Raw genomic sequence first — 24,267 nt, 5'->3', positions numbered from 1 at the left:
GGGTCCGGCCTGTTACGACCCCTCGCACCAAGTGTACGGTGCGCGTCTCCAGCCCGGTTCGGCCTGTTCCGGTTCCAAACAACCAAGGATACGGTGCGCGTCGCCAGCCCGGCCCGGCCTGTTCCGGCCACTCGCACCAGGGATACGGTGCGCGTCGCCAGCCCGGCCCGGCCTGTTCCGGCCACTCGCACCAGGGATACGGTGCGCGTCGCCAGCCCGGCCCGGCCTGTTCCGGCCACTCGCACCAGGGATACGGTGCGCGTCGCCAGCCCGGCCCGGCCTGTTCCGGCCACTCGCACCAGGGAAACGGTGCGCGTCGCCAGCCTTTTCCCACCAGTGCCTACACCACGCACCAAGCCTCCTGTGTGTCCCCAGAGTCCTGTGCGTCCTGTTGTTGCTCTCCGCACTAGCCCTGAGATGCGTGTCCTCAGCCCGGTACCTCCAGTTCCGGCACCACGCATCAGGCCTACGGTGCGTCCCCAGGGCCAAGCATGCCCTGTTGCTGCTCTCCGCACTAGGCCTTATGTGCGTCCCCAGGGTCCAGCATGCCCTGTTGCTGCTCTCCGCACTAGGCCTTATGTGCGTCCCCAGGGTCCAGCATGCCCTGTTGCTTCTCCCCGCACTAGCCCTGAGATGCGTGTCCTCAGCCCGGTACCTCCAGTTCCGGCACCACGCACCAGGCCTACGATGCGCCTCAGACGGCCAGAGTCTGCCGTCTGCCCAACGGGGCCTGAACTGTCCGTCTGCCCAACGCCGTCTGAACTGCCCGTCTGCCCAACGGCGCCTGAACTGCCCGTCTGCCCAACGCCGCAGGAACTGCCCGTCTGTACTGAGCCTGCAAAGCCGCCCGTCTGCCATGAGCCTTCAGAGCCGTCCGCCAGACCGGAGCCGCTAGAGCTCTCCGCCAGACAGGAGCAGCCAGAGCCTTCCGCCAGACAGGATCAGCCAGAGCCTTCCGCCAGACAGGATCAGCCAGAGCCTTCCGCCAGACAGGATCAGCCAGAGCCTTCCGCCAGACAGGATCAGCCAGAGCCTTCCGCCAGACAGGATCAGCCAGAGCCTTCCGCTCAGACAGGATCAGCCAGAGCCTTCTGCCAGACAGGATCAGCCAGAGCCTTCCGCCAGCCAGGATCCGCCAGAGCCGTCCAGCCAGGATCCGCCAGAGCCGTCCAGCCAGGATCCGCCAGAGCCAGCCAGCCAGGATCCGCCATTCAGTCCGGTGCTGCCCCTCAGGCCGGTGCTGCCCCTTAGTCAGGTACTGTCCCTTGGTCCAGTGCTGCCCCTTAGTCCGGTGCTGCCCCTTAGTCCGGTGCCGCCCCTTAATCCAGTGGGGTTTAGTTGGGGGTGGTCATGTGGAGGGGGCTACGGAAGCGGATAGTGACTAAGGTGAGGTGGGGACCACGACCTGGGCCAGAGCCGCCACCATGGACAGACGCCCACCCAGACCCTCCCTAGACTGTATGCTGGTGCGCCCGGAGTTCGCACCTTTAGGGGGGTACTGTGACACTCTGGCTCCAGGGACTCTGATTGTTGAGCCAGGGTTGTTATTTTCATTTAGGGTGTATTTCTATGTTGGATCTAGTTGTTCATTTCTATGTTTGGTTTTGTTGTTGATTAGTCATATGACTCCCAATCGGAGGTAACGAGTGTCAGCTGTCGGCTCGTTATCTCTGATTGGGAGCCATATTTAAACTGTGTGGTTTCACCTGGGTTTTGTGGGTTTCTGTTCCTGTACAGTATTTGTAACTGTGGACTTCACTAGTCGTCTTGGTTTATTGTTTTTGTCGTTCGTGTACCTTTCTCTAATAAAGTCATGTTCGTTCAACGCGCTGCGTTTTGGTCTCCTTCGCTCATTGACGACCGTGACACGGAGCTCTACCATTTAAAGGCCCTGTGCAGTTAAAATTCAGTTTTTCCTGTGTTTTGTATAATATTGTAAAACAGCAGATAAAACTAACACTGTAAATGTGTGAAAAAATTTGATAATTGTTATTTCATGATAGTTGCTGGTTGAAAATACAATTCACAAAATACCTTCTAATCAGCATGTTTTGCATGGGTGATGTTTCGGCTTACCTGGTGACATCTCCAGGTGGTAAATTAGTTAATAGAGGAATAACAAAAACAGTTCCAAACCTCTCTGCCAATAACAGCTAGTTTTTACTTTCCCCCTCCCCACTCAGACCACTCCCAGACAGTCCTAGCAGAATTCCTGCTTGAGAAATAGTTGTTTGCTAAAAAGCTATTTTTGTTTCATTTTGACCATTTTAATGGAAAACTATTACAGTAAGGTACTTAACTGTTACCCCAAATAATTTGATATTGATAAAAAAAATGGCTGCATTGGGCCTTTAATCCCAGAGTTCCTGGGGAACAGCGGAGAATGTGGGACATGCAGGGATGTTTTGCTGAGGCAGGTCTGTGCTATCGCACATTAGTGGTGGTGATGCCTAGGTAGAAAGGCCCATGGGGGGGATAAACAGCACAGCACAGCACGGTACAGCACAGCACAGCACAGCGGAGAACCGACAGTGAGTGGGCAGGGCTGCAGGAGGCAGCCAGCGAGCCGCTCGTCTTTAATATGGAGAGCCGGGCTGTGAAGCAGTGGAGAGTTATAAGGTTTAATAGGTTGCACCGTTAAACAGCGAGAAATAATATGGTTTAACACAGTTAACCTGTGGGTGAGAGTACAGGGTATGTGTGTGTGTGTCTGTGTTGGAGAGTAATATAATGACATTCGGCTAAACTGTTGTTGTCTGTTTCTCCCTTTAAGTCTCAGGCGTCTCTACTTGACCTCTCCACTCTGCCTTTCTATCTCTCCCTCCTGCAGTTCAACAATCTTGTTCATCCATCCCTTCAACTCTGAACTAAGTATCTCACCCTCTCACTCCATGTCTCACTGTGCATTTTCTTCTTCTACTCTAACTCTCTCTGACTCCATCCGCAGCTCCATACCGTCTCCCCCACTCTGTATATTACAGCTCCTAAACTCTCTCTCCATACTTTTTATTCTCTCTCTACCCCGCTATCTCTGTCCTCTCAGGCACAGTGCTGGATTAAGAATAGGAAGCTCATGTGACAGAGACTTTCTAGAATTTTGTCTCTCTTCTTCAGTCTATGTCTCTTCCTCCCCACCCAGCAGCTTTGGAATGGGCTGCTCGGCTGCTCGGCTGCGGACATTGATGATTTGAATCAGCTGTGTAGTGCTAGGGCAAAAACCAAAATGTGCACCCAGGAGGGGGCCCAGGACTGAGTTTGTGAAACCCTGCAGCATCTGCAGACATCTTTACATCTTCACAGTACAACACACTGACTATGCATCGTGTTGAGACTGCAGACTTGAGACTGTCCTGTGCGCGTTGCGAAAAAACGTTGAAACTTGACACTTGAACCTTCTACTGTATCCTTTCTCCTTTGTTTCCCATTCAAACACATGCACACACACACACACACACACACACACACACACTCATGCACACATGCGCACACACACACACAAAATGTCTTCCAGCATTGAATCGAGTGCTAATACTCAAAAGCAGACATAATATGAAATTGAACCACAAACACGTACACACAAACAACTTATGTTATTTACTCCAACTTGAGAATGTATGCTAAGCACGTCCATATAGCTCAACAACTTCATTAAAGCTCTAAATATGTACACCCCGTTGTAATTACATTCTGGAATGAATGACAAATAAGCCTTTACTTTCATAATGAGCCCTCTCATTAACCCCTAAAGACCTGATGCTGTCACACTGCAACACACACGCACACACGCACACACACGCACGCACGCACGCACGCACGCACGCACGCACGCACGCACGCACGCACACACACACACACACACACACACACACACACACACACACACACACACACACACACACACACACACACACACACACACACACACACACACACACACACACACACACACACACACACACACACACATACACACACACACACACACACACACACACACAGAGACTGAGATCAGTCTTCAACACAGTATGAAACCCCTCCACCCCCAAACTAATTTGGCAGTGTTGGGACATCAAATCTCCATGGAAAAATAACCTTAGTAGTATCTAAACGTTTATATTAAACCAGCAAATCCAGACAGAGTTGTGTAGAGGACAATTTGTGCATTTCTGCCTTATGCAACCTTCTTATCTCTATCTCACATCACGGTGTACCGCAAACACAATTACCAGCACACTGACGCAGGCATGCGCTGCCCCTCCCTCCCCCCTCACACACCCTGTCTCTCCCCTATCCTGTATTCCTGTCCCCCCTTCTGTGAGTAGAAGTAAGTGGAAATGTACCTATGGCCATGAAGTCCTCGAGGTCCCAGGGCTGTAGCTGGGCCAGGGGCCCGCTGTAGAGCAGCAGACCATCTGCAACCTCCGTGATGAACTCCAGGGAGAGACGGCTCTCGAAGCAAGGCCTTATGGGAGGAAACCAGGCATAGCCGTTGCCATGGAAACTGTGTTTGGTCTGCTGGCACTCTGGCCCCTCGAACTGCGTAGAGCACTGGCATCTAGGGCAAAATAACAAGGAAGAGGTACATCACAAAACATAATAATATGAAGCAATTTAGTTATTTCAACTTTTGACCTCATCTATCACACAAGACTGCTCTGTCAGGATGTCCCTGCTGAGGCCGGGATGGGATGGCCTGCTTCTGCTTGACCACACAACAGTCACACTCACACTCACACACACACACACACACACACACACACACACACACACACACACACACACACACACACACACACACACACACACACAATTTGCTTCTAGTTGCTCTCAATTGCATAACAACCCCTATTACTAAAGATTGTGAGTGTACATCCCAACTAAGTATCTAGCAGTCCATATTAGCCCCCAATGACTCTGTCTGTCTTGCTCTCAGACTACTGTTTTTCGCCTCTAGTGATTTCCTTCTCAGAGAATCACTCCACATCTCATGCAGATGTTCTCATTATCAGCTGAACCATAGGGAGAATCCATCACTATTAACAACACCCTCTGTCATACGTAGCAACCGAGCACAGCTGCACTCCTCCCTCTGGTTATTCTGTCATCCCCTTCATTCATTCTTCCTTTCTCACACACAGACACACACACTACCCCACTGTATCCACCTGTTGTAGAGACAGCTAATACAGTTGGCACACACACAGGCAATCCTGCGGCATCAATCAAGTGCGGCTTTCTCTAGTTAGTTTAGTCAGAAGCCCAGCTATTTTCTCAGCCGGTTCCCTCTCCATCACCCTACTCACAGCAGCCTAATAATAGTCTCCCAGGCCGCCATGCTCCCTTATTTTCATTCCTCTCTCATTTGTGTGCTGCGAACGGAGAGAGTAGAGCTCCTGGCTGCCTGGCTGCCACTTCCCACACTCTTGCATTTAGTCTTTCCCATTTCCCAGTCTGTGCTCTGAACCCAGATTGAAAAGGAGAGACTGTTGGAAATGATAGGCCCCCTGGCACCTGGCAGACATGCAAATGCAAGAGGTGGTGAAAAACATTAACATGCTTCTTCTAATAACCAGGCGCAGTAATCAAAGCTATACACCCTGCGTTTAGAAGACACACTGTAGCAAAGAGAGAGAGAGGAGAGAGGAGCATGCATGACTGTATGCACGCATGACTGTAAGTCGCTTTGGATAAAAGCGTCTGCTAAATGGCATACATTATTATTATACTATAGGTGAGAGAAGATGAGGATGCATTGGAACAGCAGGTGGTGAACGTTGCTTTTAATGCAGATCAGCATGCATGTCGGGCTGTTCTGTTTCCAACAACATGGTATCCCAACCATGACGCATTGAAATGAAAGGATGTTTGGTCTAGGAGCTCTAGGCTCAGGTTTACCAAACAGGATCCTATAGTGACTCTATAAGGCCATCTCACTGTGGAGAGGCAGGGAGTTGAGACCAGTGATATCTGGATGTGGTTACTACCTAACCACTCACACATGGGATGGGAGGATGTGTACACACACGGTCACGGCTTAGTGTGACTAGACCCCAAGCAGAAAACAAGGCTAGTATTACACCAGCAGACCATCGGACCATCAAAGACATATCTCACAGAGTGACAGACAGTAATGTACAAAGGAGGGATAATATAAAGGAAAGAGGGAGATGGGGAGTAGGAGCGATAATATTATAGAGAGAAGGAGATGTAAAGATAGAGAGATTGAAATTACAATACACTGAAAACTTGACCTACCTTATCTCTCCATTTGGAAACAATTCACCCAGTCTCAGGGAATAATCTCACTCATTTATCCCATCAGAGAAATCAGGAACCTGATTTCAGCCATGATGGCCTCAACCCAATCCTCTTACTGTACTTGAGCATTTCCTGTTATTTGCTTGCACATGGGGATGTTATTTGTTAGCGTTTGAAAAGGACCAAGTAATCTCCCCTGCCCACCATTTTCAAATCCCGCTATTAATCCTGGTGCCACGATTATCTACATGTTGTTTCTTAAATCTTAAATCTTAAATCTCTGCGCTGTGTCGCTGGGGATCTCTCTGTATCTGTGTAGTTCTACATCTGTGTGCTCAAAGCCTAGTGATAAACCAGGCCAGGGCTCTCTGCTCTGCTCAGCAACCATTCCACTGCCTCTGTCTCTTATCTATTACCAGGCTTGCATTTGTCTTTGAATGGTTTCACACACCCAAGCCTGCAGAGGAAGACATTGACCAATGCCCTATTCAGTTATAAAGACATTCTCTACTGGAAACAATAATTGTAGAAATGTAATAATTGAATACGTACAATGTGAAGAATTTCTATTAACATGTTAATTATTCGCTACATTCACAGACTCAAAATACTTTACAGATGTTTAAGTTCTTCGGCTTTTCAGTTATAGTTTAAGAAGAATGTGAGTTCTACAAGGACAACTTGTCGTCAACAGGGAGGCTCTTCGGTTCTGACACATCAACAACTTTATCCTGTGTTTGGGCCAAACTGTCAATGTTAGTTCAACTGTAAAAAGCCAATATGTGTCTGCAACAGAGAGAGAGCTGGGATTAACTCTGGTTGGCTGCATAAACCATTCTGGTACGGACCAATGGCAAGGCACATTACACGCTTAGTACGTCCAACTAGACACAAATCCTGGGTTTACTTTCTTCTTTTAATTAAACAGCAGAGAACAAAATTAACTTTCTCCTCCTTTCGTGTTTCAAAGGGAAGCTGGATGGACAATTCCAGGAAGAACATTTGGACATATGTTCAAATGTTGGGCAAGATGTCTGGCAATTTTTTCAGCAACATTTGTATACACCTTCTTTATAGACATGAACACCAAAACAACAGCAGCAGATTGCCTCTGAATATGGACTCATAATGTTGGTGGATTTCAAACGAGGGACTTGTGATGTGTGTGTTTGCACGGGGTGTGTGTGTGTGTGTATATGTGTGTGTCTCTGTCATCCTCTCTCTATCTCAGTCAGGAGACTAACGTTATAGGTCTGTCAGCATGCTCCAACTGAAATATCATCTGTGGCTGTGTTGACGTCTGTGGGATCATATGTCTGCAGGAGTGAAATCCACAGAAGGAATCGCCAACACCTTACCAGAGCAGTGTCTTAGTAAATATGGTGACTCTGATTCTGATTCTGTTCACAGAGTTTAGACCATACACACAGCTGTGTAGTAGTTTATGTGTATCCACCAAGGGGCCAGGTTTCCGGTCTAGAAGCATGGTTTTGACTGCTCACACAGTTTTGCTTCGGTACTGCAGTTTAACTGACGCCTGGCCCAGAAAGACAATTTCCGTACACGGCCACATAGAGAAGTCAGATTAGAAAATTCCTAATAAGACACTTTAGTCATCACCTTTGTGCACAAAACATCCATTGAATTATTCAATTAATTGTTGCTTAGGCCAAAAAATCACTCACAGCCAAAGATATATAATTTATTTATTCATCCAATGTCCGCCATGTTTTTGGATGACGTGATGACATCATCACTGCTTGTGCTGCTCCCAGCACTGGGTGATAGTGCGCATGTGATGTTGGTCCGTATAAACCGGATGCAACCCAAATTTAGACGGTCCATGAAAACAACGGTCGGACACAGTCTCCTGTTCTTATTATACCTCAGTGGTCTCCACAGTGTTTGTGTCCAAACTGGTTGACACAAAATTGCATCAGAAAATAAAAGGTTGAATGATTTCTGAGAAATGAAATATATATCTTTTTTAAATGATCTCAATCTCTCATTAAATTGTTGGTGTACTGTTATTTAAGTGCACTTCCACATTGCAAACAACCTAACAAAAATATACACAGACGTATGATAAAACATGCATCATTCCCTTTTAAATACCTTCTTTGGTGTAGCAGCCAGGTTGGTATTTTTGATGTGTTCATTTCCTTTGCATTTTTAATCACAAAGATCATTAGATTAAAGAAAATTCCCCCCACATCACCGGCGGCGTTTAGCCTTCCTCCTCAACATGGTCCCGGAAGTATTTAGCTTGATGTCGAGCTCGCTCAGTAATTCAGAGCGCAACTATGAAATTCATTCAGGAGGACCAAGAGGGAACCAAAAACAGAGAGGCACCGGGGGAGAGAGGTAGAGGAGGTGAGAGGAGCAGAGAGGAACAAGAGGCGCCAGACATATGGTACTGCAACATGGCTCCTGTAATGTAGAACACAGAGCTCAGTACTGAAGCTAAAGCTTCTCTCCTAAACAACCACCACTGGGATTACAGCAGTGAGCTGAGCCCAGGTCGGAAAGACATCAAAGGCCTGGCCGGCGAGAGAGAGAGAGGGGGAGAGAGAGAGAGAGAGAGAGAGAGAGAGAGAGAGAGAGAGAGAGAGAGAGAGAGAGAGAGAGAGAGAGAGAGAGAGAGAGAGAGAGAGAGAGAGAGAGAGAGAGAGAGAGAGAGAGAGAGAGAGAGAGAGAGAGAGAGAGAGAGAGAGAGAGAGGGAGATAGAGAGGTGAGACCAGTGGAAATGGTTAACTCTGTCGAATTAGAGATGAAGCAGAATAATCAGGCGTGGCTAACGAGGTTATTTAAACAGCCTCTACTATGTTTTCTGGATGTCTAACCTGACCCCTCACCCCCACCTCACCCCCCAACCCTGTACCAAATGACTTTGCTGCGCTCTCTCCTCCTCACCATTACCCCCCTCGCCCTTTGTAAAATGGAGTGTTAGTCCCCTTCTCTCTGGTTGGGTAATGTTACTCAGTGAAGAAAAATCGATAGCATTGTTGGCTCTAGATAATTGGAAAAATAGGCCAAAACCTGTGTACCTCATATTTGTGAGAAGTCTTGGAGGTGAAGTGATTAGAGGGGCTTGGATCCTTTTGAAAACATCCCTTGATCTATCATTCAGCACCAGCACAGCATTTGTGTGAGCGAGCAAGCGAGTACATGGCTCCACTTGCCTGTTTTTGGGCAAATACTTTCAAGGTGTTTCATCCCTCCAGCGAGATTTGAAGTATTAGTTTACTTATTGATTTCTCTTCCACACATAGCGCTCACCCTCATTTATAATGCATTCTCCTACCAGGCATTAATTCTCATCTATCTGTTGCAGACTCCAGGCAACCATCACTACCCTCAACAGTGAAACAACAGATCTGAGCCGTCCCTCCCCTACTCCCACCCTGGTGACTCCTAAAAGGTCAGGCTGCCAACTGCTATTTGCTTTTTGACACCGCTCACCCGTACACAACTGTAAATACAATTAAACCCCCTCTCCTGTGTGGACATTTCACTGCAGGTGGTATGACTTCTTTCTCACCTGTACCCGCTCTGAGTGTCGACACAGATGCCCCCGTTGAAGCAGGGGTTTCTGGGATAGGAGGAGCAGCTCTTGTGGAAATGTTCTCTCCCGGAACAGCTGCATACTGCCGTGGACTCCACCGTCACCGACACCAGTGACATACACCCAGAATCCACCACGGTGGGCGTGTCACTGACTCTCAGCACGTTGGAGCAGCCGCCGCTGCCGCCACAATCCGTGTTGGCACACTCATCCACGTGTACTTGACTGACGTTCACTTGCAGGAACGACTGCAGCTGTGGAGAGAGAGAGAGAGAGAGAGAGAGAGAGAGAGAGAGAGATGGAGAGGAATGAAGGGAATGAGAGAGGATCAAGGGAGAATTAAATTAGGAGGATTTAGACAGAAATAGGAGGCGAAAGGAGAGAGAGAAATTACAAAGGACAAGGCTAAAAGGTAATCAAGGGACAGCCATGGAAGAGTCACAGTGGAACAGTCTTGATTACCACCAGGGTTTATCCTAAGCCTTTACATGATGTGTATCCTCGACATAAGCATTTGGGGTGTGTGATCCCATCTCTCAAGTGAAGATGTACACACACTCATACATGCAAATACCCCTACAGCCATCCTAATAGCATTCTGTAGAGAGAGTATGAATTCATCTGTCAAACAACACTCATTCTCTCTCTTCCACACACACACACTTACTCAAATAAATACGCATCCTCACACATACGTATACACACACACGGATATACACATGCAAACACACACATACACACAAAAACAACCCTCCAAGCGTCTGATTTTCAAAGTGTGCAGACACTGTAAATAGAACATACAGTACACAATGACCTGTCTCTACATACATTCACCGTATACCCTTTCTGCACCATCTATTCACAGCTCAAGTGGGCCACATTGCATTCAGCGGTTCTACCACCTTCACACCTACAATTGAACTGTTGTTTCTATGCAGACTAAAGTGTCTAGGCTGGTACAATTTGATCAGTGACTGAGAGTATTGTACCATCTGTATTTGAGTGGATGTGTTTGGAAAGGAAGAGCGGCAAGTGAGTTGAGTTCCTCTGAGAATACACCTGTAAGTGCTTGTGTGTGAACATTAAAGAGAATGCCAGAATGTGTATGTGTTTATCTGTACCAATCCCACACAATGAGAGCACTTAAAGGAAGATGGGTAGAGTGAGAACATCATGATGTGTCTCAAAAAATATCCCTGACTCCATTTCTCATCTCTATTGCTATCTTCCCCTCAAGCTCTAGGACTTTCTAAATGTAACATATGTGTCTGGAACTCCTTTACAGTGTATGTACATCCCCTGTGCCACATTACTGTGTAATGACTGCCTGAAAAGGTGCTTAACATTTCTTATCTGAGAGGTTAAACACTTCTGATATGGAACATCTCCCCATCCACTTGTGTGGAAAGACACACAACAAGCTCACCAGAGAAATATGGTGTGTATAGGTGTGGATGTATTGGTGTGTGCCCAATGACAGATACAGTGGGGAAAAAAAGTATTTAGTCAGCCACCAATTGTGCAAGTTCTCCCACTTAAAAAGATGAGAGAGGCCTGTAATTTTCATCATAGGTACACGTCAACTATGACAGACAAAATGAGAAAAAAAAATCCAGAAAATCACATTGTAGGATTTTTAATGAATTATTTGCAAATTATGGTGGAAAATAAGTATTTGGTCAATATCAAAGTTTCTCAATACTTTGTTATATACCCTTTGTTGGCAATGACACAGGTCAAACGTTTTCTGTAAGTCTTCACAAGGTTTTCACACACTGTTGCTGGTATTTTGGCCCATTCCTCCATGCAGATTTCCTCTAGAGCAGTTATGTTTTGGGGCTGTCGCTGGGCAACACGGACTTTCAACTCCCTCCAAAGATTTTCTATGGGGTTGAGATCTGGAGACTCCAGGACCTTGAAATGCTTCTTACGAAGCCACTCCTTCGTTGCCCGGGCGGTGTGTTTGGGATCATTGTCATGCTGAAAGACCCAGCCACGTTTCATCTTCAATGCCCTTGCTGATGGAAGGAGGTTTTCACTCAAAATCTCACGATACATGGCCCCATTCATTTTTCCTTTACACGGATCAGTCGTCCTGGTCCCTTTGCAGAAAAACAGCCCCAAAGTATGATGTTTTCACTCCCATGCTTCACAGTAGGTATGGTGTTCTTTGGATGCAACTCAGCATTCTTTGTCCTCCAAACACGACAAGTTGAGTTTTTACCAAAAAGTTCTATTTTGGTTTCATCTGACCATATGACTTTCTCCCAATCCTCTTCTGGATGCACTCTAGCAAACTTCAGACGGGCCTGGACATGTACTGGCTTAAGCAGGGGGACACGTCTAGCACTGCAGGATTTGAGTCCCTGGCGGCGTAGTGTGTTACTGATGGTAGGCTTTGTTACTTTGGTCCCAGCTCTCTGCAGGTCATTCACTAGGTCCCCCCGTGTGGTTCTGGGATTTTTGCTCACCGTTCTTGTGATCATTTTGACCCCACGGGGTGAGATCTTGCGTGGAGCCCCAGATCGAGGGAGATTATCAGTGGTCTTGTATGTCTTCCATTTCCTAATAATTGCTCCCACAGTTGATTTCTTCAAACCAAGCTGCTTACCTATTGCAGATTCAGTCTTCCCAGCCTGGTGCAGGTCTACAATTTTGTTTCTGGTGTCCTTTGACAGCTCTTTGGTCTTGGCCATAGTAGAGTTTGGAGTGTGACTGTTTGAGGTTGTGGACAGGTGTATTTTATACTGATAACAAGTTCAAACAGGTGCCATTAATACAGGTAACGAGTGGAGGACAGAGGAGCCTCTTAAAGAAGAAGTTACTGGTCTGTGAGAGCCAGAAATATTGCTTGTTTGTAGGTGACCAAATACTTATTTTCCACCATAATTTGCAAATAAATTCATTAAAAATCCTACAATGTGATTTTCTGGATTTTCTTTTCTCAATTTGTCTGTCATAGTTGACGTGTACCTATGATGAAAATTACAGGCCTCTCTCATCTTTTTAAGTGGGAGAACTTGCACAATTGGTGGCTGACTAAATACTTTTTTTCCCCACTGTACTTGCCAGGGGACTGCACACCCAGATTCCCTATACAGGCAGAAGAGACATTGCATATAAGACCAAATTACCTCTGGGAAGGGATGGCAATGTGATTGTTCTTTATGCTTTGTGCATGACTGTACTGTCAGCATTATCTAAACACCGTTTGAGGCACCCATGGGGCTTCGACTACAATACCCATACCTCCCTGGGGCAGAGTCTGTGGAGAAACCAGTAAAGGGCACCCCAGGGAGTTGTAGGCCTACAAAGAACATACTGAAAACCGGGACATCTTTGCTCCGAAGGCGGGAGGGAGGAGGAGGAAGAAGATACATTATTCAGGTTGGACCTGAGGCTAATTCATTTGTTTTAAACCGACAAACGTTTTTGCTAACCATATTGGATTTGAGTCCAAAGACTGGAGAGGTAGCACCTGAGGACAGTTCGTCTGAATTACAGTTGGAAAAGAGAGGGGAGGAATAACAAAAAGAGACGATGCACAGACAAAGCTAACATGCTGTTGGGGAATGCTGTGCTTTTCTTTCTCCAGGTCCTTTCCCCTATGTGGAGCTGAGGCAAAATGTCTCTCTCTCGCTCTCTCTCTCTCTCTAGGTAAGCCACTTTGACAGGAGGGTGCTCGATGGCTACGTTCTTAGAGAACACCAGCTGAACAGTCATTTAATGATACAGTCAGTCATACATACAAACCATAATTACACACCAGACCTAAAATCATCATGCTCATTAGCAGTACTTAACAGCATGTCCAGTACAGCCGTTTGGTTGTTGCTGGTCTGACATGGGAAACAAAAGTCCATTATGTGCTCTGATGGTAAGCTGATCATGTCCTTGATTGACAAATAAAATGCTGTCTCACAGGTTCACTGTCTGTGGTCAAACCGGGAACCAGAACAAAATGGAGTCTAGATTAGAACAGCATTTAGTCACAAACACATCCCTCTAAACAACAATTCACTGCAGCACCTGCTCTGCAACCAACAAAGCCCAAATACAATGGTTAAACGGTAGGAAGCATGAGTTTTTACTCACCAATGTAACAACACAGTGTGGTCAAAGACTTAGTAACTTAGTTGTAGTCATGATCTGGTTACCTATAAGTAGAAACATCACACCACGGAAAAACATTTTCCGACATGACTTCGGCATTCTTCGGAATTCTGATCGGTTTTATGTAATACAAATAGAGAAGTGAGGTATAACTTTGCATTGGGACTTTTGATACACATACTCATGTAAATCAATATGTTACATGTGGTTATGTTTATGCTCCCAATCCTTTAAAGGTGCAATATGTAGAAAGGTCTCCACCATTTCCGGGTAGCTAAAATGTCTAATAGTTCGCCTAATTTCAGTTTATGTGACAAAACAAGCAAGTGTAGAGAATCATTGTCCCACTGCTGTGAAATATCTTTTCAATAACCAAAAATATTGTATTTTCAGCTTTTTGACACTGGTGTACAAAACCAAAAGTAAAAGATGCAAAAACAAAACTTAAGAACGGGAAGCATAGAAATAGTGCACATAGAACAGATCTACCGCTTCTTAGACTTGCTTTCAATGAGAATGACAAATCTGTAACATTTCTATGTGAATTTGGTCGGTCGCCCAAAAAGTTACATATTGCGTTGTTAAAATACAAGAAATGTGGTAACACTTTCTATGAAGCCATATGCATAATGCATTATACAGCATTATACATGTACTCATAATGCATTATGATTGAGTAATAATGCAGTATAAGCATATTTATGGACACACATAAAGATTCATATAGACTCACAATTCTGTACGCCAATACTCCTAATGCATTAGAAGTATAATCATAATCACTTATAGCTGAGGATCGCTCAACTCCGTTCTCCTATATCGAGGTTGTTGAGCTTTGTACCTATGTTTGTCCTGTACAACTGCGGTCTATCTGTGAGGTGCTGAAATTTATACTTTTAATAAAAACCTTTATCGAATACACCCATTGACCATTTCCTCATTTGTGTTGCTCGTACTACGTAAGCTGGTACATGCACATTCGCGCTGAGCAATGTTATTGTTATTATTAATGTTATTGTACGATTTTGCCAATTGTACATATGTGGGATCTTCATTTGATCCCCCTGTTGCAGGAGAACTTTCCTTTAATTTAAAACCTGTAGTGTATTTGAGGTCTAAAAAGGCTTCTGAAGTTTGTAATTTCGACTTTGACATTTCAGACTTGATTTCCCCTTACGAAAAATGTATCAACCCCTACAAAATTGTCCATTACTTATAATCCACATAAATAATTCACATGTCCTGTTGCTTCAGGATTATTTTCTTGCTGTAGCAAACTGGCTCACATCAAGATCCTACATCTGTAAGATTTTGAGGCAATTTATGTTATGTGTGAGAAAGAATGAAGAGCTTTGTGTTGTGTCATCATGAAATGTGCAGGAAGTTTCATTCGCTGAAAGCAGACAATGACCACTTTATAATTGTATAGTAACAGCTTATGGTGTATTATTATCTGTCTGCCTTAGGCATTTCATCACTTTACCTAAAGCAATCAAATATTACTTTATAACTATACTATACACCATAACAAAGATTATGATGCAGTAATAATAATGTGCTGCTCACTGACAAAAACGTTAGAAATGCATCACACTGATGGTCATTATAATGCTGAATGATCCTCGAGGAAAAAGGGACCAGCAATTATGAAACACTATGTTGCTGTACATAAAAAGTGATTATGATTATACCTATAATGCATTATGAGTATTGGTATATGGAATTATAAGCCTATATGAGTCTTTATGTGTGTCTATAACTGTTTATACTGCGTTATTACTATATCATAGTGCATTATAAGTACATGTACACTACCAGTCAAAAGTTTGGACACACCTACTTTTCTTTATTGTTACATTGTAGAATAATAGTGAAGACATCAAAACTATGAAATAACATTTGAGATTCTTCAAATAGCCACCCTTTGCCTTGATGACAGCTTTGCACACTCTTGGCATTCTCTCAACCAGCTTCACCTGGAATGCTTTTCCAACAGTCTTGAAGGAGTTCCCACATATGCTGAGCACTTGTTGGCTGCTTTTCCTTCACTCTGCGGTCCGACTCATCCCAAACCATCTCAATTGGGTTGTGGTCGGGGGATTGTGGAGGCCAGGTCATCTGATGCAGCACTCCATCACTTTCCTTCTTGGTAAAATAGCCCTTACACAGGAGGTGTGTTGGGTCATTGTCCTGTTGTAAAACAAATGATAGTCCCACTAAGCCCATAGTCCCACACCGCATCTCACAAAGACAAGGCGGTTGGAACCAAAAAATCTCCAATTTGGACTCCAGACCAAAGGACAAATTCCCACCGGTCTAATGTCCATTGCTCGTGTTTCTTGGCCCAAGCAGGTCTCTTCTTCTTATTGGTGTCCTTTAGTAGTTGTTTCTTTGCAGCAATTCGACAAGGAAGGCCTGATTCACACAGTCCCCTCTGAACAGTGGATGTTGAGATGTGTCTGTTACTTGAACTCTGTGAAGCATTTATTTGGGCTGCAATTTCTGAGGCTGGTAACTCTAATGATCTTATCCTCTGCAGCAGAGGTAACTCTGGGTCTTCCATTCCTGTGGCGGTCCTCATGAGCGACAGTTTCATCATAGCGCTTGGTTTTTGCGACTGCACTTGAAGAAACTTTCAAAGTTCTTGACATTTTCCGTATTGACTGACCTTCATGTCTTAAATTAATGATGGACTGTTGTTTCTCTTTGCTTATTTGAGCTTTTCTTGCCATAATATGGACTTGGTCTTTTACCAAATAGGGCTATCTTCTGTATACCCCCTACCTTGTCACAACACAAATGATTGGCTCAAACACATTAAGAAGGAAAGAAATTCCACAAATTAACTTTTAACACACCTGTTAATTGAAATTCATTCCAGGTGACTACCTTATAAAGCTGGTTGAGAGAATGTCAAGAGTGTGCAAAGCTGTGATCAAGGCAAAGGGTGGCTATTTGAAGAATCTCAAATATAAAATATAAAATAAGTTTAACACTTTTTTGGTTACTACATGATTCCATATGTGTTATTTCATAGTTTTGATGTCTTCACTATTATTCTACAATTAGAAAATAATACAATTAAAGAAAAACCCTGGAATGAGTAGGTGTGTTCAAACTTTTGACTGGTACTGTATACTGCTGAATAATGCATTATGCATATGGACTTCATAGAAAGTGTTACCAGAAATGTATTTTTCCTACTTCACCCTGTCAGTGTGTGAAGTGTCTCTCACCTCATGTTTTTTAGGCGTTATCTATTTCTGTCAGTGTGTCTCTGCCTGTACCACATCACAGGGTATGTGTATGGGAGGGGAGACGGGGGAGACGGGGGGACGGGGGGACGGGGGACGGGGGGGACAGCAGGGCATAAGGGGGATATGAAGAGGAAAACAGAGGGGTAAACAGGGAGAAGAGAGGAGAACCCTTTGGAGAGGAGCATGCTGAGATTTCCACTTCCTCAATCCCAGCAGGCTGCAGGGGGATCTTGAGTGTTCAAAGTCAGAGACACACACACTGGGAGAGAGCGGAAAGAGGAGAGGAGAGGGGAGAAGAGTACAAAGGTAGGGATGGGCTGTCAGAGATCAGGGGTAGCAAGTAAAAGACTGTTTAAAAGGGGCTCCCTCTCCCCATGCCTGTTCCAAATTAGTGGATTCGGCTATTTCTGCCACACTCGTTGCTGACAGTGGTATAAAATCGAGCACACAGCCATGCAATCTCCATAGACAAATATTGGCATAGAAATCTTCTGTCCTTGGTTGCAACACTCACTGCCTCTGGAAGCAACGTCAGCACAAGAACTATTCGAAATAGGTTTTCATGACCGAGCAGCCACACACAAGCCTAAGATCACCATCCGATGCTTGACATTGCTTGACCAGCAATGTCAAGCATCGGCTGGAGTGGTGTAAAGCTCACCGCCATTGGACTTTGTAGCAGTGGACATGCGTTCTCTGGAGTGATGAATTACGCTTCACCAACTGGCAGTCCGACGGACTAATCTGGGTTTGGTGGAAAACGCTACCTGCCTGATATGAATGGTGCCAACTGTAAAGTTTGGTGGAGGAGGAATAATGGTATAGGGCTGTTTTTCATGGTTCGGGCTAGGCCCCTAAGTTCCAGTGAAGGGAAATCTTAACGATACAGCGTACAATGACATTCTAAACGATTCTGTGCCTCCAACTTCGAGGTAACAGTTTGGGGAAGGCCCTTTGCTGTTTCAGCATGACAATGCCTCCGTGCACAAAGCGAGGTCCATACAGAAATAGTTTGTCGAGATCGGTGTGGAAGAACTTGACTGGCCTGCACAGAGCCCTGATCTCAACCCCATCGAACACCTTTGGGATGAATTGGAACGCTGACTGCGAGCCAGGCCTAATCGCCCAACATCAGTGCCCGACATCACTAATGCTCTTGTGGCAGAATTGAAGCAAGTACCCACAGCAATGTTCCAACATCTAGTGGAAAGCCTTCCCAGAAGAGTGAAGGCTGTTATAGCAGCAAATAAGGGACCAACTCCATATTAATGCCCATGATTTTGGAATGAGATGTTCGATGAGCAGGTGTCCAAATACTTTTGGTCATGTAGTGTACTTTAAAACACCATTTTTTTTATTATGTGGCAAGACATTGACAAAGAGTATGTAGGGATATGTTTGGATACTTCAATATAACTTACTTATAATTATTTTTGGATTGGCCATGTACCCAGACAAACCATTTTATATTACAGAACCCAGAAGTGACGTTTCACAACAAAAGGCCTGGAAGCAGTGATCTACAGCACAAAAGGGTCCTCTTTCACTCTCCCAAAATCAACCAGAACATCCCTTCTCTCTAGCTGCTTTATTACTTCTACAAGAGGACTTGGTCTACATATCAATGAATTTAACCACAGCAAACCAATATGTTATTTCTTAAAACTCTCAGGGGTGCACTATGATTTGAAATGCTATACCAGTAAGGGAAATATTCAATTGACGTGACAGCAACAGGGAAAGAGAAAGAGAAAGAGAGAGAGAGAGAGAGAGAGAGAGAGAGAGAGAGAGAGAGAGAGAGAGAGAGAGAGAGAGAGAGAGAGAGAGAAAATACAATTTTGTCTCATATTTCCGAGCATTACTGTAGAATTGCGAACATTAATAACCGTAGCCGTCCCCCCTCCCTATTTCCCTCTATGCGCTCATCTTCTCTCGCCACGCTTCACATCTCATTGTGATCAATGTCTTTTCAGAGGGGCACACATAATCCAGATGAAAGAGCAGGGATCATCCACAAACCACACCTGAAGCATCCACAACCTCTCTCTCCTTTCTTTCTCTCTATCGATCTCTATCTCACTGATTTCTCTCTCTCTCATTTACATTTTTTAATTGTACATTTAGTCATTTAACATACGGTCTTATCCAGAGCAACTTACAGGAGCAATTAGGGTTAAGTGCCTCGCTCAAGGGCACATCGGCAGATTTTTCACCTAGTCGGCTTGGGGATTCAAACCAGCGACCTTTTGGTTCCTGGCCCAACGCGGTTAACCACTAGGCGATTTAATGGACTGGTTTAACTTTAAAGATTGTTCCTGTGTAACAACTACACTGTAAGGCTCCACAGCCCACAATAATCTATAGCTGGTCTGGTGAATACAGTCCAATACTGCAATAACTAATGTATTCAAAGTGACAGCACCATAATAGCAGCTTCAGATATATTATAGTGTAATTGACATTGCAATGTTACATAATCCATTCGTAACATCCACATAAACCAGCTCAAAAAAACTAAAGGGTTAAACTTTTCATTATGTGGAAAACACAAGGCTACACAAATACAAACAGCATATTTTTTGGATTGAAATCCCCCTTTCTTCAAAATAGGCTAGCAACAATCCCTGAGTGACAGCATCTTCCATAATTGGAAAATACATGTAAATGTCTTCTGTCCAGTAATCCTGTGTGTATTTTCAGCGGGGTCGAGTTAGGGTTGCATCTTCTAATGCTTAACATTGAGTGAGGCTCATTGAAATAATCACACAATCGTTTAATTTGTATTTAACCACAGAAAATCACATGTATATCCAACAGGATAACTTCTAGGGTCATCATCATACAGTACCTTTTGTTTGTGAGCAGCGAGGTATCCCTGTAGTTTCTCTGCTCTGAGGAAGGGACTGCTGTGCACTGCGAAGTGCACGTCCAGTGTCCTCTCCCTGACGTCCATCAGGCTGAAGACGTTGATGTCATCGACGCCCACCGCCAACATCTCCGACAGGAAGTCCACCAGCAGCTCATAACGACTCCTCAAGCTTCCACGCTGCTCAATAAACTCCTTCGCTGTGATGTCTGCAAAATACACACAGACACACACACAAACGAACAAAGTTATACAAGATCAGCATAGAAGCAAACATATGCCACATGACCCTCTCGTTTTCCTAGGCAGAAACAGATGCATCCCCCAAATCTCTTCAATGAGCAGGAGAAACATACAGGCAATAAACAGAATAACAGATAAGCTTTGCTTGTGACTTGTACTCCTATTAGAGAGATGTATCTGTCTCTGTAATACTGGACATATTTCTAAAAGATAAAGAGCAGTACTCATGAAAAATGCATGTCCCCGAAGCAGCTCTGGATGTATTTAAGGAAAATTAAAGTCGTGTGAGGACCATGTTCCCAGACCTGACTAGACAAGCCCTGTCAATCCCCTATCCCCGCCTGAGAGCCACTGGCCCTGGCCCAGCGAGACAGACACCACCCAGCCCTGCTACACAATGTCACAGTCACAGCCAACGCTCACAAAGACAGACCACTCTGGCCATGTCGGGGATATCGAGCAGGGGGGTGGGATGAGGACGGAACAGCCTTCAACCTCAATTTGGAGCATGGCAGCGCTGCCAAGGAGAGGGCGCCAAGGTGAGAGAGCTCCTGAGCCGAGGCCGTCTCGCCCCTGAGTCAAGGACGCCTCTAATTGGGCCGACACCTTATAGCATGGGATTAGGAGAGAGAAGGGAGCTGGGGATGGAGTAGGGTGCTGGTGTGCTGGAGCAGGGGCCCTGAGCTTTAACACTGCCCACCCCCACTCCCCTCAGTCTCCTGGGCCCTGTTTGACACAGACAGGGTCCCCCTACTGCTCCAATCGAAACTCTTCAGCACACAGGAGACAGGTGGAAAGGAAAGGGAAAGAGATTTCATCACATTTTAATGATATCAGTGACATAGTTATAAGGGTGAATGCTCCAATAGTCATATCTGAATGAATGAAACGCTTAATAAATGCATGTATTTGAATTTGGGTGTTTCTACAAAGTTTAGCGTGTGTAACTGTCTGACTGAATGTGTGAGTGTAGGCATGCACGTGTGTGCGTGCATATGTGAGTGCATGTGTGTAACTCTCTGACTGAATGTGTGTGTCTGTGTGCTCTTATCTCTCCCACTCTTAATCCCGGGCTGACGGCAGGCTTTAAGTGTCATGCTGGGAACACCTGAGCTGTGTCAATCTGGGATCATTCGGTCCCGAGGAGTGTCAGTGTTGCTCAGTGTGATTAAGGCCATGGGAGCAGACAGAGGGAGGAATCCTAGATTGACATTAAGAGAATGGAAATGGAGCTCAGTGAGGGGATGCTGCTGCCGATGCTACTGCCGTCTGTCTGGTCTCATTCCCAGTGCTGTGGGAGACAGGAACTCTCTTCAACATTGAGGGACAGATAGACACCTGGCTTTGATCCAACGCAAAGATCACATCGACTCTCCTTCCCACGGGCATTAGAGGGATACACACGCACACACACACGAGCTTTGGATATAAGTGCAAGCACTCGCACACACGCAAGCACACATGCACACAAACACACAAACACACAGCAAACAAAGACAGTATTTAGTATTTATTTGGATACTGAAGCTAAAACTTTTAATTTGTCTCTATACTCCAGCATTTTGGATTTGAGATCAAATGTTTTATATGAGGTTTTTATTTGAGAGTATGGTAACACTTTATTTGTATAGTCCATCAGTAGATGCTCTACAGACTATCTACAGACTATCAGTAACATGTCAACTGTATGTCTGTTGCCTTTCAACAAGAAATCTAATTTATCAACATTTCTTAAAATGGATAGCATTTTGGAATTAAACTCTTCAAATGAAAGCACTTTACGTAGCTAGTTCCCCCATTTGAAGGTGTCATAAGTATTTGGACACTTTCACTTATAGTATATACAATTTAGTCCAAAGTTTAGTATTTGATCCCATATTCCTGGCATGCAATGACTACATCAAACTTGTGACTACAAACTTGTTGGATGCATTTGCAATTTGCTTTGGTTGTGTTTTGGGTTATGTTGTCCCCAATAGAAATGAATTGTAAATAATGTAGTGTCATTTTTGAGTCACTTTTATCTGTAACTTTCTCACTCATCATCATTCACAATTCATTCATGATGATTCATAATCATGTTAGCATCGACATTCGTGTAAAAGTGTTCAGAAATATATTCTAGTTTTATTTACAATAAAAGTGACTCCCAAATTAAAACAATACATTATTTACCATCAATTTCTATTGGGGCACAACATAACCCGAAACACAACCAAAACAAACAGCAAATGCATCCAACAAGTTTGTAGAGTCACAAGCTTGATGTAGTCATTGTGTGCTATGAATATGGGACCAAAACACTAAACTTTTGACTAAATGTAATACAATATAAGTGAATTTGTCAAAATACTTATGCCACCTTCAAATGGGGGGACTAGATACACATAAAGTCCATTGATTTCTAAATGGTACAACAGATATGTATGAAAATACCCTCAAATAAAAGGTGACATTCTGTACTGTTGCCTCATATAAAAGATTTTATCTCAAATCCAAAATCATGGAGTATAGAGCCAAATTAAGTTTTAGCTTCACTGTCCAAATAAATACGTAGGGGACAGTAGATACAAACTACCTCCATTAAAAGAGACTAGCATGCCCCTGTCATGTCAGGTCAGCAGACTGATGGTGGCAGAGCAGAGGGATTCAGTTGACTGGGTCAATAGGACCTTGAGAAAGACTCAGAGGTTAGTATTGGTGTTAATCCCAGAGGTGGACTGAATTTCAGTTTGTATTGATCCCATGAAGCAGGACCTTAGGGAGATGCAAACAGGTGAGGTGGGCCCCAGAGTTAGGCAGAAGGGAGGGAAGGGGGAGGAATGGAATGAGGGATAGAAGGATTAAACATTTAACTTTTTCAAACTAATCTCACAGCCAGAAAAGGACACAGTGAAGCTGTTTCAAAGTTCTTTATCCAACATACTAGACATTCCCCAGAGGGCTGTGCGTTTGAGAGAGAGAGAGAGAGAGAGAGAGAGAGAGAGAGAGAGAGAGAGAGAGAGAGAGAGAGAGAGAGAGAGAGAGAGAGAGAGAGAGAGAGAGAGAGAGAGAGTGTGTGTGTACTTGTTTTCCTACCTTATCAGGACCCTAATGTCCTAATAATTCACCCAAATGTCCTGACAAGGTAGGAAAACAATGTCCTGAATTTGTTCAAATGCTATTTTAAGCTTAAGGGTTAGATTTAGGGTTTTGGGGTTAAGATTAGGGTTAAGGTTAGGGTTAGGTTTAGGTTTAGGCTTAGGGTTAGGTTTAGGGTTTTTGGGGTTAAGGTTAGGGTTAAAGTTAGGGTTAGGTTAAGGGTTAGGGGTTTGGTTAGGGGTTAGGGAAAATAGGATTTTTAATGGTCAAACATTTTTACTCCCCAAAAAGTCCTAAAATGTCACAAAAATAAAGCTGTGTGTGTGTGTTTCTTTGAGGATGTACTATATGCTTATGTGAACTGGTGTGGGCGTCTCAAGGATTCACTATTTATCACACGTCACCTTTCAATCAATTGTGAGTTTTCCACAAAGAGCCTTAATCTCCCAGAAGAAGATTTAACAGTAAATGTCCTTATTGCCTTCCACATTAGTTCTTGAAATGGGATTTAAAATGTCAAGGAGGCTATGTCAGTAATACTATAAGTAGAATTTTTCATAATCCTTCAGACTTGGAATCCATGAGAATGTTTACAGAGTGCTTTATTTGTGAAATAACCTGAAAATGGCTTCCACAATCCCAATTCTCTTCAGGTAATTGCTGTTTACAAATGCATTTGGATTGGGGGCAGTCTTGGTGTTGACATTTAAAATGTTCTGGGATGTGTCTACAAATGTATATTTAACCCAATGAGTCCCCAATGAGATCCCAATACGTTTTGGACTTCTAACCCCGCTTAAACATTGTGTGTTTCCGCTCCAGACTTCGTTCAGGGTTGTACCATTGGATTCGTCTATTTCTTCTACATCCGTAGATACCAACC

At 44.4% G+C, this 24,267-nt stretch overlaps 1 protein-coding gene across 1 annotated transcript in view; it reads right to left on the bottom strand.

Moving 5' to 3' along the window:
* Positions 1 to 24,267, bottom strand: part of LOC121555791 (neural-cadherin) — a gene marked incomplete at its 3' end in the record, with an annotated part of 168,151 nt that overhangs the window by 10,908 nt on the left and 132,976 nt on the right. The window contains exons 21-23 of the mRNA XM_045216060.1: positions 20,043 to 20,269; positions 9,801 to 10,078; positions 4,341 to 4,555 (exon numbers count right to left, since the gene is read on the bottom strand). Coding sequence (XP_045071995.1) covers positions 4,341 to 4,555; positions 9,801 to 10,078; positions 20,043 to 20,269 — 720 coding nt within the window. The remainder of the gene's footprint in view (positions 1 to 4,340; positions 4,556 to 9,800; positions 10,079 to 20,042; positions 20,270 to 24,267) is intronic.

The sequence above is a fragment of the Coregonus clupeaformis genome, unplaced genomic scaffold (genome assembly GCF_020615455.1).
Source record: "Coregonus clupeaformis isolate EN_2021a unplaced genomic scaffold, ASM2061545v1 scaf0590, whole genome shotgun sequence".
NCBI classification, from domain to species: Eukaryota; Metazoa; Chordata; class Actinopteri; order Salmoniformes; family Salmonidae; genus Coregonus; species Coregonus clupeaformis.
The sequence above is the reverse complement of the archived record's forward strand: the minus strand, read 5'-3'. Positions and strand labels throughout refer to the sequence as shown.